This window comes from Balaenoptera physalus (assembly GCF_965194825.1).
Source record: "Balaenoptera physalus genome assembly, chromosome: 8".
NCBI classification, from domain to species: domain Eukaryota; kingdom Metazoa; phylum Chordata; class Mammalia; order Artiodactyla; family Balaenopteridae; genus Balaenoptera; species Balaenoptera physalus.
In genome coordinates this window covers 109148631-109164810 of record NC_138887.1, presented here as the reverse complement: position 1 = coordinate 109164810, position 16180 = coordinate 109148631, and the positions used below count along the sequence as shown (strand labels likewise).

The window sequence follows — 16180 nt, the reverse complement described above, 5'->3', positions numbered from 1 at the left end:
GTTCTCCATAGTGGCTGTACCAATTTACATTCCCACCAACAGTGTAGGAGGGTTTCTTTTTTCTCCACTCCCTTAAGGAGAGAGTCTTTTTCACAGTGCTGCCCTGGAGGTGAGCACAGGCCATTGAGGTAGGGTGTGCATGCATGCATGCTTGCACGTGTGTGTGTGTGTGTGTGTGTCCATCCAGGGAGGAGGGATAACTTGACTTGGAGGACCAATCCCAGTAAACCAAATGAATCCAATCAGGAGAGGGAGAGGGGAGGGAAGAGCAAGGGCAGGTCCAGTTTTACGACCTAAAACGTATGCAATTAGAGTTCCCGCTTTAAAAAAAAACAAAAACATACAAAATTCGGAATACAAAATTAGGTAGAGGACCTTGGGGTGGAGGGCATGCAAGAAAGGGGACCAGAAATTTTAGCTTCTCTTGGTTCATGGCAAATCTGCCTCTTGGTAAGTGTATGTTCCAGGCTGTGTGAACAGCAAGAACGAAGGTTTAGAGGATAGTGAGAGAGCTGAAATAACTCAGAACTGGGTGTGTGTGAAGAATATAGAACAGGTAAAGCTAGAGAGGGTCTTATGGGTCAGGTAAGAGTATGGAGTTTCCTCTGTCGGATGTGAGGAGTCACTGGAGGATTTTAGGCAGGGGAGAGTGACTCGATCCCTTATTTATGGATTAGAAAGATCACTCTGGAAGGAAGTGTGGAGGATGGGCTGAGCCAGGTAAGGCTGGTTGTAGACGCCGGGTAGAGGTGGTCTGCAAGGCGCTCCTACCACACACTGATGAAGACCCATGGAATGTCACTGGATGTATGTGTGACTTCAGAACAGCAGCCGGGGCTCCAACAGAAAGAAATGTTCTTCAGCAAAAAAATTTCTAGATTGTTCTTTCTCTAAGTTTAAAAATATGCCTACATATATTTTTGTGGAAAAGAGGCCCCAGTTACCCTAAGACTTGTTTTTAATTAATCTCGCATGGCATAACGTTTCTATACATAAAAGAAAATTATATATTTGCTTTATTTGTCCTTGGGTGTCATGCATCTAAAAACGAATAGATTTAAAGATGATGATTTTAAAAGCCAGATAATTGTGTCACACCTTAATGTTTAAATATTCTATTTCTGTGTAGGGCATTTTGAGATATTTAGAAATGCCCCAAACTGGATGTGCCCTGTGTCACACAGTCTGTAATGGTGCTAAGGACAGCATTGGTTACTGAGAGCAAAGTTTTTAAATGAAAAGTACATCTACTGTTAGGCAGGTCCTGCTGCCTTATCCCAGGAAGCTTTTAGATAGATGTTAATCCTCAGTTTTCCCCCTCAGGTTTTCCTTTTAAATTTACTGACAAATCTTTGCTTTGCTAGAATAAAGAGATTCCATGTTGAGGGTGGATCCAAGAGACAGCATCTGGGTAGCATAACCATCAAATTATATAACCATCTTTCTTTCCAGTCTCAAAGAAAAAAGTGGTTGTTTGGATTTGATCTATCCTTCCTATTGTGAAAGAAAAGCAGTTCACAAAATGCCTAAATTTTATTGTGACAGTGGTAGCAACTACACACAATTCATTTCAGTGTAGTCAAAGAATCTACACGTTGTCCCAGGCGCCAACTGGTGCTCTGACTGCCCGTTCTTTAAGGCAGCAAATGCAATCTTGCCACGGAGGTCCACAAACGTGTAAAAGAGATTAGAGCCCTGCTGCTCTAGTTGCAAGGAAGGGCCTCACGCCCACCCACTTTCATGCAGCACCTTGAATAGCTCCCTGAGCTTTTGGAACCTAGTGCAACCATGTATTCGGTCCAGTTCTTACATTTTCCACTTAGAAAATTGAAGCTCAGCAAGGCAACATGAGTCAATTCTATTCACATTCGTTAGAAATAAATCTTAATTTCCCTTCTTTTTTTTTTCTTTTCTTTTGTGAGCCCGTGCTCTTATCACTATTGCACACTGATTTATTTCAAAAATGTTCGCAGATATTAAATCCAAGTGAGCTCCACACTGAATCTTTTCATCTCGAAGGAATTAAACCATTCATGTATTGTGGAAACTCTTTCCTTCAATTTCTAAAAAAAAGTGGAACACACATCCACGTGTACGTCCGTGACATCGCTCGTGTCCACATGACACGTAGACACTTGTGTCCACATGATTAACCCTTAGGAACAATAAATCCATCCCGTTTCACTGATTAAACAACTGAGATTCTGAAACCATCTGGCTCTTCAGAAGATAGCACAATGTGCCAGGCAATCCTTTAGTTCCCATTGTCAGGGAAATTTATTCAGACTTTCTGAAAGAGCAGTCGGTCGGCTTTGGGTCATTTGCCACCTCTAGAAAATGTTTCTTCCTATTTCAGAGGCCTCTGACTTTTCTTTTTTTTTTTCTGTATTATGATTATTTAGAGTTTATCCATTCGAAACACATATTCGCTCTCAAAGGGCAGACATGTTTTCATAAAGAAAGAGTCAGTGTCCTTTCTTCCTTCTCATGAACCCACCCTCCTTTCCTCCCGACTCCCACTGGAAGAGTGCACAGTCATGGGGACACCCTGGTCCTGAGGGATTCCCTGAGCGAGCAGGAACCAAGTAGTTCCTCCTTAGGTCAGTTGTGTCAACCACCTATAGAACAGTGGTTCTGAATGCAGAGCGATGATCATAAATTCATCTAGGGCAAGAACTTATTCATTGGCTTATTCATCCGTTCACTGGAAAACATTATGCCCCAGAGCGTGAAGAGGCCCATTCACAATGGCTGTGCTCAGGGCAGCACAGAAATGCCCTAAGACCACCAGCTTCTGGTCTCCCAAAGACGAGCAGAGAAGGCTGCAGGCAGAGCAAGCATTAGAGCTGGACTTGGAGGAATGGCCTTCATTCTGGAGGTGGAGGTGGAAGTAGCCACCCTAGAAGAGGGAATGACAGCAGAGAAGTGGAAGACATTGGGATGAGGGGAGTGACAAGCTGGGGATGCAGATCCTGAAGGCAGTGAGAATGAAATGAAATATTCCTGACATGATGGTTGGACGGTGTAGTGAAGGCCAGAACTAGGGTGCCGGCAGGGAGGATGGGTAGGACAGCCATGGGAGATGCATCAGAGAAAGAACAAGAGCTGGAGAAGCATCGGACATGGGGATGAGGAAGCTGGGGGTGTCCAAGGTGAAGTTCACATTTTGAAATGACAGTGACGCCCTTGACTGAAGTAAGGGACAAAGGACAACGCCTTGTTTTTGGTGAGAAGGTTCTGAGTTTTGTTTCGAATGTGTTGACTGAAAGACTGAAGCTTATGTTTCTTGTGTACCACACCCTTGGAAGCCAGAAGAAGGCGATGGTCAAACTACAAGCAATTCCCATGGGGGCCATCTTGAGAAAGGAGATGATCAGGGAGCTATCAGATTATAAAGGGCCCAAGTGCTTTTTGAAATTAGGTGTGACGGCAGCAGCACTGGTCTTGTCTTCCTTGGATCCCCATTTCCTTCTTCTTTCTCTTTTAAAATTAACTGAAGCTTAAGGGTGAAAAGACTTTGGGAATTCCTTGGAAGTCCAGTGGTTAGGACTCCGAATTTCACTGCCGAGGGCCCGGGTTTGATCCCTCGTTGGGGAACTAAGATCCCACAAGCCGCATGGCACGGCCAAAAGAAAAACAAAAACAAAAGCAAAAACAAACATAAAAGGATTAAAAGACTTTAAAGTAATGGAAATCACATTAGCACTATCCCTGCCTGCTATTACCTACAACTTGGTGGTGATTGACATTCTTGGGACAAAGATTCTAAGTCTCATGCTTGCAAGTCCTTGGGCTCATCTGGAGTTAGTTTCATCAGTTTGTCCACACAGAGCAGGATGAGGGTGAGAAACAAGAGACTCCATCCAACGGCAGCCGCAATCCAGCCGTATTCATCCACTCCGGTGTGGCAACACCGGGCTGCCTGTGGGCAGAAGTCGACATCTGGTGGGAAGAGAGAGCAAGAATGACAGCATCACTCCAACCTCCCCTCCCCCGAGCTCTTCTCTAATATGCATAACATTGGGACCAGTAATAATAGAAAAGCCACCATTTACTAAAGCACGCCATGTACTAGGCTAAGTGCTCTACGCACATTACCTTATTTATTCCTCACAGAGTGCTAGGCACAGTTATTCCCGCTGTTTGACATGAAGAAACTGAGGCTGTCACCTGCGCAAGGTCACGAGATGGCAGAACTAGAATTCAAACCCAAGCCTGCAGGAGTCCGAAGTCATGTTCATAACCTCTACATGTTATTGCCTATTACCCTCCTTTGTAAGTGCCCAGAAGTAAACACATTTGGTCATTCGATGAAGGCGGAATCAAGGAGCCAAACTATGAATAAGACAAACTTTCTATTAATTAGACACGCATAGCAGTGGTCGCTTTATGAAGCAGTAGGCTCCTTGCCGCTGGAAGTCTTCAAGTAGAGGATGAACACAAGTATGCAAAGGGTACCAGAATGAAGCGCCTGCACTGGGCATAAGTCGGACTGGCTGATGTCTAGGGTCTTTCCACTTCCAAATTTCTATAAGCATTTGAAGTTGGGGGGTTTTTGACTGCTGTCCCGGGGAGGGGCCATTAAAGCCACCTGCACCGAAGAGTGTGAGCTTAGATGGGGACCAAGCCCAAGAGAGCTTTTTAGACGTGCTCTGCAGACAGTTCTGGGGCTGTGAGCAAACCACACCGGTGCACAGGAGGGCCAGCAAGGCGCTCAGCCGCCCGATGCCAATGAGCGGAAAGCAAGGAGGCTTAAGTGTCCCTGCCCGCTCCAGGGTGAGCCCTGGGGTTAGGGAGGTTGCCAGGAGAAGCTTACTGGGGCACTGCTCCAGGGTCTCAAGGCCTGGATGGTGGACAGTCAAGGTTGAGTTGCTGCTGCTGCTTGCTTCTGGAAGAAAAGACAGACGATAGTCTCAGGCACTAGGAGAAGCCATTCTCAGGCATAGACTTTGCAATCTTTTTTTGAATCAGTAGTGAGTATTATGAAAGTGTTATAGAAGTTCCAGTAGAGGTACATTGACATTTCATGCAACAAAGCTAACCCTCTGTTATAGCCTGCACTATGTCCCCCAGATTCGTAGGTTGGAGTCCTAACCCATTTTTTGGAAATAGGGCTTTAAAAAGGCAATTGAGGTTAAATGGTTAAATTAATCCAATATGACCGGTGTCCTTGTAAGAAGAGGAAGAGACACCAGGGATGTGAACTCATAGAGCAAAGACCACATGAGGACCCAGGGCAGAGGGGACCATCTAGAAGCCAAGGAGAGGGGCCTCAGGAGAAAACAAACCTGGTGATACCTGGAGCCTCCAGAACTGTGAGAAAAGAAGCTTCTGTTGTTTCAGCCACCCACGCTGTGGTATTTTGTTGGGTAGCAAACTCACACACTCCCCTTTTCCTATCACTCCCTAGTCCCATTCAGAGACGCTTTATCTTCATATCTCATGTCCCCTCTGTCACCAAGGGCCTCTAAACACTCTCTTTTAGCTGCTTTCCATGCAGATAGGTACATCTATAAGCTTTTTTTCTAGTATATATTAACACAATCACTTAAAAATCTGGAATGTCTTTTCGTAACTAGCTTCAATTTCCTTCAAAAACTTGAACTAATAAACATTGAAGTCTGACCTTGATTCCTTATTTATGATGAGTATGATGTTATTACTCAGACAGAGGCTTAAAAAAAAAATTAAGCACCCTACAAGCAAGTTGAGAGGTTTCTAGAATATGCAGCCCTTAGAATTGTCCCTTGATTAATAAGCAAGGAGCACAATGATAAAAAGCACTTTAGCAGAAATATCAGAGTTTGGGGGGTGGGGAGGGGTTATGGAGATGAACATAAGGATCCCCAAGGGAGAAAAACCATGGCCCATGTTCCCTCTCATCACTGAGAATAAGAAGGTAGATGATTGGACTTCCCTGGTGGTCCAGTGGTTAAGACTCCGCCTTCCAATGCAGGAGGTGCGGGTTTGATCCCTGGTCAGGGAACTAAGATCCCACATGCCATAGGGTGTGGCCAAAAATTAAAAACAAAAGTAAAAAACAGAAGGTAGCTAGTCTCGGTCTACTCTGTTCAACACGGTGACCACTAACCATTGTGGCTGTTTAAGTTTCTTAAAATTAAATGAAAAATTCAGCTACTTGGTCATATCAGCCACATGCCAAGTGCTCAATCACCACATGTGACTAGTGGCTACCATATTGGAAGCACAGCATAGATATGGAACATTTCCATCATCAGAAAAGTTCTGTTAGACAGTGCTGATCTAGGTAGAGCAAAACCAAGAGACCATTTAAAAGAATCTTTCTGGAAATTATGTTGTTGTTCAATCTGCTTCTTTGGGAATGAAAAAAAAAAGTTTGGAAACTCTTCAGGCCCCACTGACTCTAGGTTAACATGTCCTTCAAAATTGCTTGTTGTCACAGAGCAGGACGAGTCAGGAGGAAACTTCTGGCTTAACCAAAGCCATGAAATTGCTGCTCAGACTAATTTTATGCCACACACCCCCAGCCACTCCAGTGTCCTGCTTAAGTATAGTAATTACCTTGATGCAATCTGATTGTTACTGTAAATTATTTACAGCTAAATGCCTTAGAGCTTGGTCTTTATTTGCTTTGGAAAAATTGATTCCTCAATGTTTTAATTTCCCTTGTTACCCAAATAGCTTCCTTGACCCTGACTTTCATCTCCCCTCTACCCTAGAATGGAAGTGGTCCCGGTCTAGAGCTAGTGAATGGAAAAAAACCTAGTTAATGGAATACTAATATTGTGTTCAACCATATGAAATTGCCATTTCTGTAGGTCAAAAATTATTCAGTATCAGAAATTTTATATGGTTCGAACTAAATACCCTGTTACAAATTCTTAGGAATTTAAACATCACCCACCTCCCTCATAAGCAAAGCCAGCCAGGGACTGGTCCCACTTGGAGTCACTTCCAAAGTAAAGGCTGCTGGCAAGACCCAACCCTTCAGTGCAGTTAAATTTGTCAAGTGTTTGAGGCCCTCTCTTAAGCATGGCCAGGTAAACAGAAAACACTCTTTTATCTGGGGAGGGGTGATTTGGAAAATAAAAGGAATGTGTTAACATTCGTTGAGGGTTTACCATGTGCTATTTTATTAAAAGTTGTTTACATTCAGTAACCTATTTCAGCACTATGATTATCTCCATGTTCGAAATGAGGAAACTGGAGCACAGAGAAGGTAAGTAATTTGCTCAAGGTCACACAGCTAGTAAGTTGTGGAAGCCAGAGTTGAGTTGAGGTTCAGTGGCTTGAGAGCCCATGCTCTGAACCTCCACAGGAGAGACCGTGAGGATGGGAGAGATAGATACAGGCTGGAGGGGGGATGGCGAGGATTGGTTTCAGGAGGGGGAGAATCTGTCTGTCAGAGAGGAGGGCAGACTGTTCTGAGGAGCCAGATCAAAGCCAGAGGCAGAAACCAGGAGCATGAGAATGTGTCCGAGGTCCCTGATGTGCAGAGCCCAGCCTGGGAGAGCAAGACAGGGGAGGCCACCTAACATCCCCCTTCAGCCTCCACAAGAAAATCGGGACGCAACCCCACATCTCCTGAGCCGGGCAAGGTGGGAGAAGGTTAAACAGCGTACGGCAGCTTTGTGTGTTGAGGTTTTGTGAAAGTTGCAAAGGGCGCACAGGGTCAAGGGAGGGACAGAGGTCCTTAGGTGAGAGGAGGGCATGCAAAAGCAGGATGACAACCGCAAAATATGGGATTGCAACACAATTATGCTGTCAAGGAGCCGTTGAGAAACAGCACACCAAAGATGTCATTTTAGGCCAGTTTGGTCCCCTGATGGGAGAGCCTCTCTGTGGCAAAGGCCAGCAGAGGTGGCTGCTCGCATCCTGGCTGACGCTGGTCTCAACTCCCATCCCACCCTGCCCTCTCTTGCCTAATCCTTCAGATGAGAAAGGACTGTTTCCTCTTTCCTCTGTGCGGGACCAACCCTAGCCAAGGAATCCTTCTCCGACCTCCTCCTTTCCCCCCTCCCCTCCCTTCCTCTTCCCAGCGTGGCGAGAATAAAGCTCACAGTTCTACCTGCCAAGCAAGCCAGGTGGAAAGAGGCAAAGGCCAGGCTGAGGACCAGGGCGGCCCAGGGCGCAGAGCTGAGGTGCTTCATGCTGAGGAGAGAGGCTTCTGTGGTCACGGTCCCCGCAGAGGTGAGCTGAGGGCCGCCTGCCATGCGCCCTGTGTGTGGCCCGTCTGGCAGGAACTTGCAAACAACGCTGGCAGAGGTGAATTTCTGTTCTGTGTTTGGGGGAAAGAGAGGGGGTGGAGCAAAGGGAACCTGGGCTGTCACACACCTGGCTCTCACCTCTCCAGGAGGGAAGCCGGGGGAGGAATGGACGGTGACTTATTTGGTTCTTCCTTAGCTCACATTTTGTCCCTGCTGAGAAAAAAGGGGACAGGGGAGGAGATCTGTGTCGTGCTGGTTCCTTGAAGATGAGTTTACTGCCCCTTCCACCTTCAGGCATAGTGCTGGATTCCCTAGTCGTCCTGCCCAGTATTTACCGAGCACCTACTGTGTGCACCACCCTCCGCTCAAGTCTGGAAATACCTGCTCTCCAAGTGCTTTATTACCAACACACATCATTAAAGCACAGAGCAGTGTTTCAGGAGTGAAGGACAAAGCACTTTGCTTCTCAGCAGTAAGAGCCCTCACCTCCTGATGGCTGCTTCATGAGGAAGATGGCATTTGGGTTGGGCCTTGAAGGACGGATAGGGTTTTGACAGGCAAAGAGGAGAAAAGGGCATCGTATGAAGAAGGGACAGGTGAGCAAAGGCCCGGAGGTAAGAGGTGCTCAGAAATCCACTGTGACCAGGAAGCTGAGCATCCGATGTGCCAGGCTGGGGGTGGAGGGTTTGAAACAGGAGGCCAAAGGGAGGCTTTGTGAAGATTTTGAATTGAGTAGTAACTTGATTGAAGCTCTGCCTTCAGTCTAAGACATTTGTTGAATGCCAACCACGTATTCGAAAGGCACCATCCCAGGCATTCGAGACTCAAAGATGATTAAGATGTGACCCCTCCTCTTGATTCCTACTCAGTACAGCAGTGAGACCAGGCAGTGAAGAAAGAACTGGGAGGCAATATGGTAGGACTCAGTACTGGTATCTTCCCCGGTGATGGGGATATAAAAGAGGGAGGGGGAAGTCTGCCCGAGAGCAGTGGAGGAGAGATTCAGAGAGGAGGTGACCTTTGGGCTGGGTATTGAAGTTTGCATATGCAGGTGGGAGGTGATGGGCCTTCTGGTACAAGGAATAGCAGGAGAATAGCAGCATGTGTGCATGCTGGCCGGCTACCACGTGTGGATACGTATATTATGTTCCTAAATAAGCTTGGGTCTGGCTAAGAGAGTGAGGGATGAAGTATAGCTCATTCAAAGCTCAGTGGAAGTGTTGCAGGAAGGGGGACCCCTTCCAGGGCCCGAGAGTGGGCTCTTGTCTAACACTCAGAAATGAATTGTCCGAGGAGACACACGTGTTGACAAAGCAAGAGAGTTTATTGGGAAGGGGCGCCTGGGGGGAAAGCAGGAGGGTAAGGGAACCCAGGAGAACTGCTCTGCCACGTGACTCACAGTCTCAGCTTTGATAGTAAGGGGGTTAGTTTCCGGGTTGTTTCTGGCCAATCATCTTGCTTTGCCCGTAGTTGGTCTGACTCAGGGTCCTTCCTGGTGGCGTGCGTCTCTCAGCCAAGACGGATTCCAGCGTGAGGGCTTCTGGGAGGGTGGCAGGACATATTTTCTCCTCCCTCCTCCTTTTGGCCCCTCCTGAATTCTTCTTGGTTAGTTTCAGGGATGGTTTCGGTCCTCGGTTCCCTAACAGAAGGACGTATAAGCCATGTGTAAGCCCAGAATAAGGATGTCTCATTGTTATACATCAGCCTGGAGGGGGCACTTTTTTCTAATCCGCCCAAACGTACTAATTAATGGTGACCCTATACTCTTGGATTTGGGGATCGGGGGCAGAAGAGCTTTAAGAAGGCTGATCTTCAGGCAGTGTACAAAGGTCCAGTTTAGGCCTACCACTTGGTTGAATATTCAACGATTACCAAATAGCTGGTGTATCCAGGCCCTTGGTATGGGGGAGGGGGTTTGACATGGGTAAGGCCGCAAAGCCCCTGTCCTCAAGGAGCTCAGGGTCCAGTGAGGAAGATGGACAAATAAGTAATGACAACACAGTGAAATAAGTGTGGTGAGGAGGGGTGGGGACTAGCGGGTCCTGAGAACATTTCACAGTGGAAGTGGCATCTCGACCTGAAACTTGAGAGATGTGTAGTTCGCCAGGTACGGGAGAAGGGACCAGTGCGTGCCTGGTCTCTGAGGCATGACCGTGTGCCCCTTGCCTGGGGAGGAATTACTGTCCTCGGGGCATGGGCTGGGTCATGGTGTGTCTGGTTAGACTAAGAACAGATTGTAAATGGACCTGCATGCCAGACTAAGGAAACTGGACTCTCATCTTATGATTGGGGCACGCTATAAGGAAATTGTAGCTGTGGCCACCTTTGTATTTCAGAAAAATGGAGGAGAGAGGGCAGGTCTGTATTCAGAGAGATTATCGAAGAAGCTGTTGCAGAAATCCCAGACAGACATCAAAAGAGCCCTGAAATAAGCAGCTGGACTGAGGATAGAGGAGGGGGGGACAGAATCAAGAGGTATTTAGCAGGCCGAATCAACAGAAAGGAATCCAGGAAAAAAGCATCCAGGATGGAGGCAAGGTTTCCAGCTGGGGTGAGTGGGTGGCCATGAGGCCAGTCTGGGCGAGAATCACAGCCTTGCGTTTTATTGGCTGAGGGGCCCTGGGCGGGTTACTTTATACATCCAAGCCTCAGGTTCCTCATCTGAAGAATAATAGGAGGCGCTCCTATCTCAGGAGTTGTTGTGATGACTTAATGAAGTAATCTATGTGAATTGCATTGCCCAGTGCCGGCTGATGGTAAGTACTCAGCCAGTGGTAAACATCATTATAATAGAAGGGTCATTGTAAGTAGAAAGTATGGGAGAAAGGCACTTTTAAGGAAAAATAATGCTATTTATGCATTCATTTATTTATATCCTGCTTTGGTCCAAAAGGGTTTAAGGAAGCTTACATACATTAATTAAGCTAGGTAAAATAAAATAAACAAGAAGAAATGAGGCAAAGAGAAAGTTAGGATAGGAAATATAAGATGGATCCATGAGTGAGGTTAGAGCACAAAAATGGCACGCATGTTTTCTAAGCTTTCTGGTAGCCAGTGCGAAGAGGGTCACATGATCACATACATGATTCATGAGCTCACAAGATGAAAACAAGAGGGGAAGTACAACTGCTATTCATTAATTCATTATTGAAGTATAGTTGATTTTCAGTGTTTCAGGTATACAGCAAAGTGATTCAGTTACACGCATATATATATGTACAGCAAAGTGATTCAGTTACACACATATATACATATATATATATATATATATATATATATATATATATATATATATATATATATATATATATATATACTTTTTCAGATTCTTTTCCATTACAGGTTATTACAAGATATTGAATATAGTTCCTTGTGATATAGTAGGTCCTTGTTGTTTATCTATTTTATATACAGTAGTGTGTATCTGTTAAAAGCACAACTGCTCTTAATACCAAAACCAGAGAAATATTCTTGATACCATTTCCCCTTGGGTGCCCACAGAGATGACATTACTTAATAGGATGAACACTTTTTTCGATTTTTTCTCCTATCTTTTTTTAAAAAATTAATTAATTTATTCATTTTTGGCTGCATTGGGTCTTTGTTGCTGGGCACGGGCTTTCTCTAATTGTGGCGAGCAGGGGCTACTCTTTGTTGCAGTGTGCGGGCTTGTCATTGCTATGTCTTGTTGTGGAGCATGGGCTCTAGGCACGCGGGCTTCAGTAGTTGTGGCATGCGGGCTCAGTAGTTGTGGCTCATGGGCTCTAGAGCACCAGCTCAGTAGTTGTGGTGCACGGGTTTAGTTGCTCCGTGGCATGTGGGATCTTCCCAGACCAGGGATTGAACCCGTGTCCCCTGCATTGGCAGGCGGATTCTTAACCACTGCACCACCAGGGAAGTCCCTCTCCTATCTTTTGATCTCTGTTTTCGACATTCTCCTCACAGTACACCCCTCAGTGAGCTTCACAGATTAGGGCTGATTTATCCAAAGGGCAGTGGAGATAACAGCAGTGTGTGTGGTCCACGGGATTTTCAAGGGCCCCCAAAATGTTTGAGACCTGAAAAATGTTCTCAGGTCCAAAATATGAACAACAACAGCAACAAAACCTGTGCAATCCAAAAAATTTATTTTGGGACTTCCCTGGCTGTCCAGTGGTTAGGACTCGACGCTTCCACTGCAGGGGGCATGGGTTCGATCCCTGGTCAGGAGCTAAGATAACATAAGCTGTGGCATAGCCAAAAAAAAAGAAAAAAAAAAGGAAAAAAATTTATTTCAAAAGCAAAGTTATACAATTCATTTCAAACATTTAAACAGAAACGATTTAATGTAGGATGTTGGGTGTATTTTAATATGTTTGATGTGAGCAGAGCATGTCCCTCCAAAATTGTGAGGGCCTGGGACATAGATTTGAAACAGCCCTGTGTGGGATTGTTGTGATGGGGGTTTAAAGAACATGCACCTGTCTAAACTGACAGCATCCTATCAAGTCATACAATGGAAAGTAATTCTGGGAAACAGTGGATGTAAAGGGGACGGGCAATGATCTATCCTCTCTCTCTCTCTTTTTTTTTTTTTAAACACATTGTTAGTTGATTGGGGGCTGCTATAGATTAGGTGTTTGCAAGTCAGTTTAAAAGACAAATATTCTCTTATTGACAGATGAAAGGATTTTATTATTCTAAAATAGGATAGACTTGACTGGTCTCTGATCACTTGTTAATTCCCAAAGGAAGGGCCGCGTGGCAACTGTTTTACAGGTGTCACCATTATTAGCTGTCTTTCATTTTAACATGTCTATAACTAGTAACTCCATGCAGGTGGTTACCTCACCTGGTAAGTCTTTCATTTTACATCAGGTTTCCTTTGGAAAGTATACCAGGAAGTTGCATTGCTCAAAGCTAGACATTCTGCAGGAACTTTCTCAAGATTTTTTTTTTTTTTTTTTTTTAATGGTTGAGACAGGTGTTTGGTTACACGTACTTTAAAGTCCAAGTTAAAATGTCTGTGACCAGGCTCCATGTTGAGGTTGGGGTGGCCTAGAGCATGGGGTTCCAGGGCCCTCACTGCCTCCAATTTTATCTGTTTTCCCTGATATAATTTCATGTGAAAAAGAGAAGGAGGGGGGCAGAGGGTTTCCTGTGCTAAATGATTGAAAACCAGCATTCTGTGGCCTGGAATGGCCTTTGCCTTCCGGAAGGATATTTTATGTTGAGGGAACTTCCTCTGTGATTCTTTTTATTTATTTTTTTATATTTATTTTATTAAAGTATAATTAATTTCTGTTGTACAGCAAAGTGATTCAGATATATATATACATATGTATATATATATATATATATATATATATATATATATATATATGCAATCTTTTTCATATTCTTTTCCATTATGGTTTATCACAGGATATTGAATATAGTTCCCTGTGCTATACCGTAGGACCTTGTTTATCCATCCTGTATATAACAGTTTGCATCTGCTAATCCCATACTCCCAATCAATCCCTCCCTAACCCCCCTTGTGATTCTGATTGCCTCCTCTAACCGCCTCTCCATCTCTGGGAAGAGACCACTGGCTTTGAACTTGGGGCTTTCATTTCCGGTTCATCCACTCTGAGAATCATGTCCCTGACCACGCCTGTGCCTGCTATTCCCTAATTTCTGAGCAGAGATGGGGTCTGCGGCTCTTCCTGTGTGCAACTTTTTCAGGATACGTTTTCACAAAATAACGTCAGTCTCTAGTTGCTCATGCGACTGAAACATCTAGACCTTCCCCTGAGCAGCAGTTAGTTTGTGGAGGAGCTTAACCTCACCCACTGCCACTCAGTTATAGGTGTAGGATTTGGAGAGAATGAGGAGTACCCTTGTAAGAAAAATGGAGAACTACGTAGCGTCCAATTTGAGATCATACCACAGAGCTGATAAAAGGAACAAAGTGACCAAGACCTGGAGCCCACCATTTGGAACCATTTCTGAGCGGTTCCAGGGTGACTCAGCTTGCCCTGAATCCACAGTTGCACTAGAGGGCAGTGATATGGTGACCAGGACAGAGGTGGGTTTAATAAAAAAGAATGGAACTTCCGCTTGGCTAAGGCCGTATTCCGCCTCCGCCCTGGATCTCATTATTTCACATCTTCTCAGAGTATATTTCTGAATTTTCAAACATATGGAGGTTTTCTAGTTATCTTTTTGTTATTGATTTCTAGCTTAATTGCATTGTGATCTACAAACACACTTGAATGACTTTTATTTTTAAATTTATTTATTTATGGCTGTGTTGGGTCTTCGTTTCTGTGCGAGGGCTTTCTCTAGTTGTGGCAAGCGGGGGCCACTCTTCATCGCGGTGCGCGGGCCTCTCACTATTGCGGCCTCTCTTGTTGCGGAGCACAGGCTCCAGACGCGCAGGCTCAGTAATTGTGGCTCACGGGCCTAGTTGCTCCGCGGCATGTGGGATCTTCCCGGACCAGGGCTCGAACCCGTGTCCCCTGCATTGGTAGACAGATTCTCAACCACTGCGCCACCAGGGAAGCCCCACTTGAATGACTTTTATTTTGTGTATTCTTTAAGAACCATCATATGGTCAAATTTTATAAATGGTTGATGGTGCTTGTAAAGACCGCGTAGTTCTGGGGTTCAGTATTCTGTGTAGGTCTATTAGAGTACTAATTGTGTGGTTCATATCTTCTATATTTTTCCTGTTTTTTTTTTTTGTTTGTTTGTTTAATTCTATTGACTACTGAGACAGATGATTGTGGATTTCTGTCTTTTCCTTGTAGTCTTGTCTATTTTTGCATGAAATATTTGAGGTTGTAATTAGGCTTCATACAAACACAGAATTATGACACCTTCCCAGTGAATTGAACCTCCTTTAAAAAATAATTTTGTAACATCCCTTTTCATCTCTAGTAATGCTTTTTGCCATAAAGTCTACTTTGTCTGCTATTGCTATAGCTATCCCACTTTTCTTTTGCTTAGTTTTTTTTTTTTAATTGGGATATAGTTGTTTTACAATGTTGTGTTAGTTTCTACTGTACAGCAAAGTGAAGTAGACTTCCCTGGGCTATATAGCGGGTTCTCATTAGTTATCTGTTTTATACATATTAGTGTCAATCCCAGTCTCCCAATTCATCCCACCCTCCGCTTTTCTTAGTTTTGCATGCTATATCTTTTTCCATCATTTCTTTCAACTTTCCTAAATTTTTATTATGTTTTTAGATATGTACCTTATAAAAACATAGTGTAGGATTTTTAAAAACCATTGCTAACCATCTTTGTCTTTAATTTGGCCACTGGATCTATTCCCATGGACTGTATTTACTGATTGGTTTAGGTTTTAATCTACCATCTTACCAAGTGCTGTCTAGTTTTCCCATCTCTTATGTTCCTTTTTTTCTTTTTCTTACTAAGTTTGGATTAAGTTTTTTATTATTCAGTTTTTTAGAGGTTACAGCACGCATTCTGATCTTATCAGAGTCACTATTAATTGATACTTTTACCTTCTTCATAGATAATGCAAAGACTTTGGAGCTTTACTTATCAACTCCTGATTTTTATACCATTATGGTCATGTATTTTTAGCTCTATACATACACTTTAACTCTAAGTCATTACTACTATTTTATAAAATAAATTAAATTTATCCCCATATTAGCCAGTTTATTGCTCTTGACTCCTTTCTGCGTGTCTGTTCTTCTATCTGCGATCATTTGCCTTCTCCTTGAAGAACAGCTTTTAGTATTCCCTCAATGTAGTGGTTAATGCTCTCAGTGTTTGTTTATCTGGATATGTTTTTATTCTTGAAGATATCCTTGAAAGATATTTTCATTGCGTGTAGAATTCTAGGTTGACAGATATTTTCTTTCAGTGCTTTGAATATATCATTCTATTTCTTTTGACTTTTATTGTTTTTGTTGAGAGCTGTCCATCTAATTGGTGCGTCATTGTAGGTAATTTGTCTCCTTTTTCTTTGATTGTTTCTAGGCATTTTGCTCTGT

At 44.0% G+C, this 16180-nt stretch overlaps 2 protein-coding genes across 5 annotated transcripts in view; one reads left to right on the top strand and one right to left on the bottom strand.

The window, feature by feature from the left end:
• Positions 1-3664: 3664 nt before the first annotated feature.
• On the bottom strand, positions 3665-8260 carry TMEM213 (transmembrane protein 213). 3 transcript variants are annotated; one of them, XM_082473151.1, is made up of 3 exons: positions 8051-8260; positions 4817-4885; positions 3665-3942 (listed from the first exon to the last, which is right to left on the bottom strand). In XM_082473151.1, the coding sequence occupies exons 1-3, from the start codon at positions 8193-8195 to the stop codon at positions 3773-3775; spliced, it is 384 nt and encodes a 127-aa protein (XP_082329277.1). In that variant the 5' UTR covers positions 8196-8260; the 3' UTR covers positions 3665-3772. The 3 variants fall into 3 exon arrangements, with proteins under 3 accessions (XP_082329277.1, XP_082329276.1, XP_082329278.1); XM_082473150.1 differs by having other exon boundaries at positions 4817-4888; positions 8051-8259; XM_082473152.1 differs by lacking the exon at positions 8051-8260 and adding an exon at positions 6887-7054.
• ATP6V0A4 (ATPase H+ transporting V0 subunit a4) overlaps positions 8161-16180 on the top strand; it is a 72468-nt gene continuing 64448 nt past the window's right edge. The window contains exon 1 of one of the 2 annotated variants that reach the window (XM_082472926.1): positions 8161-8247. The gene's annotated coding sequence lies outside the window, so the exon portion shown is untranslated. Of the gene's footprint in view, positions 8248-8701; positions 8786-16180 lie in introns of those variants that run through there. The other variant, XM_082472927.1, reaches the window with a different exon arrangement.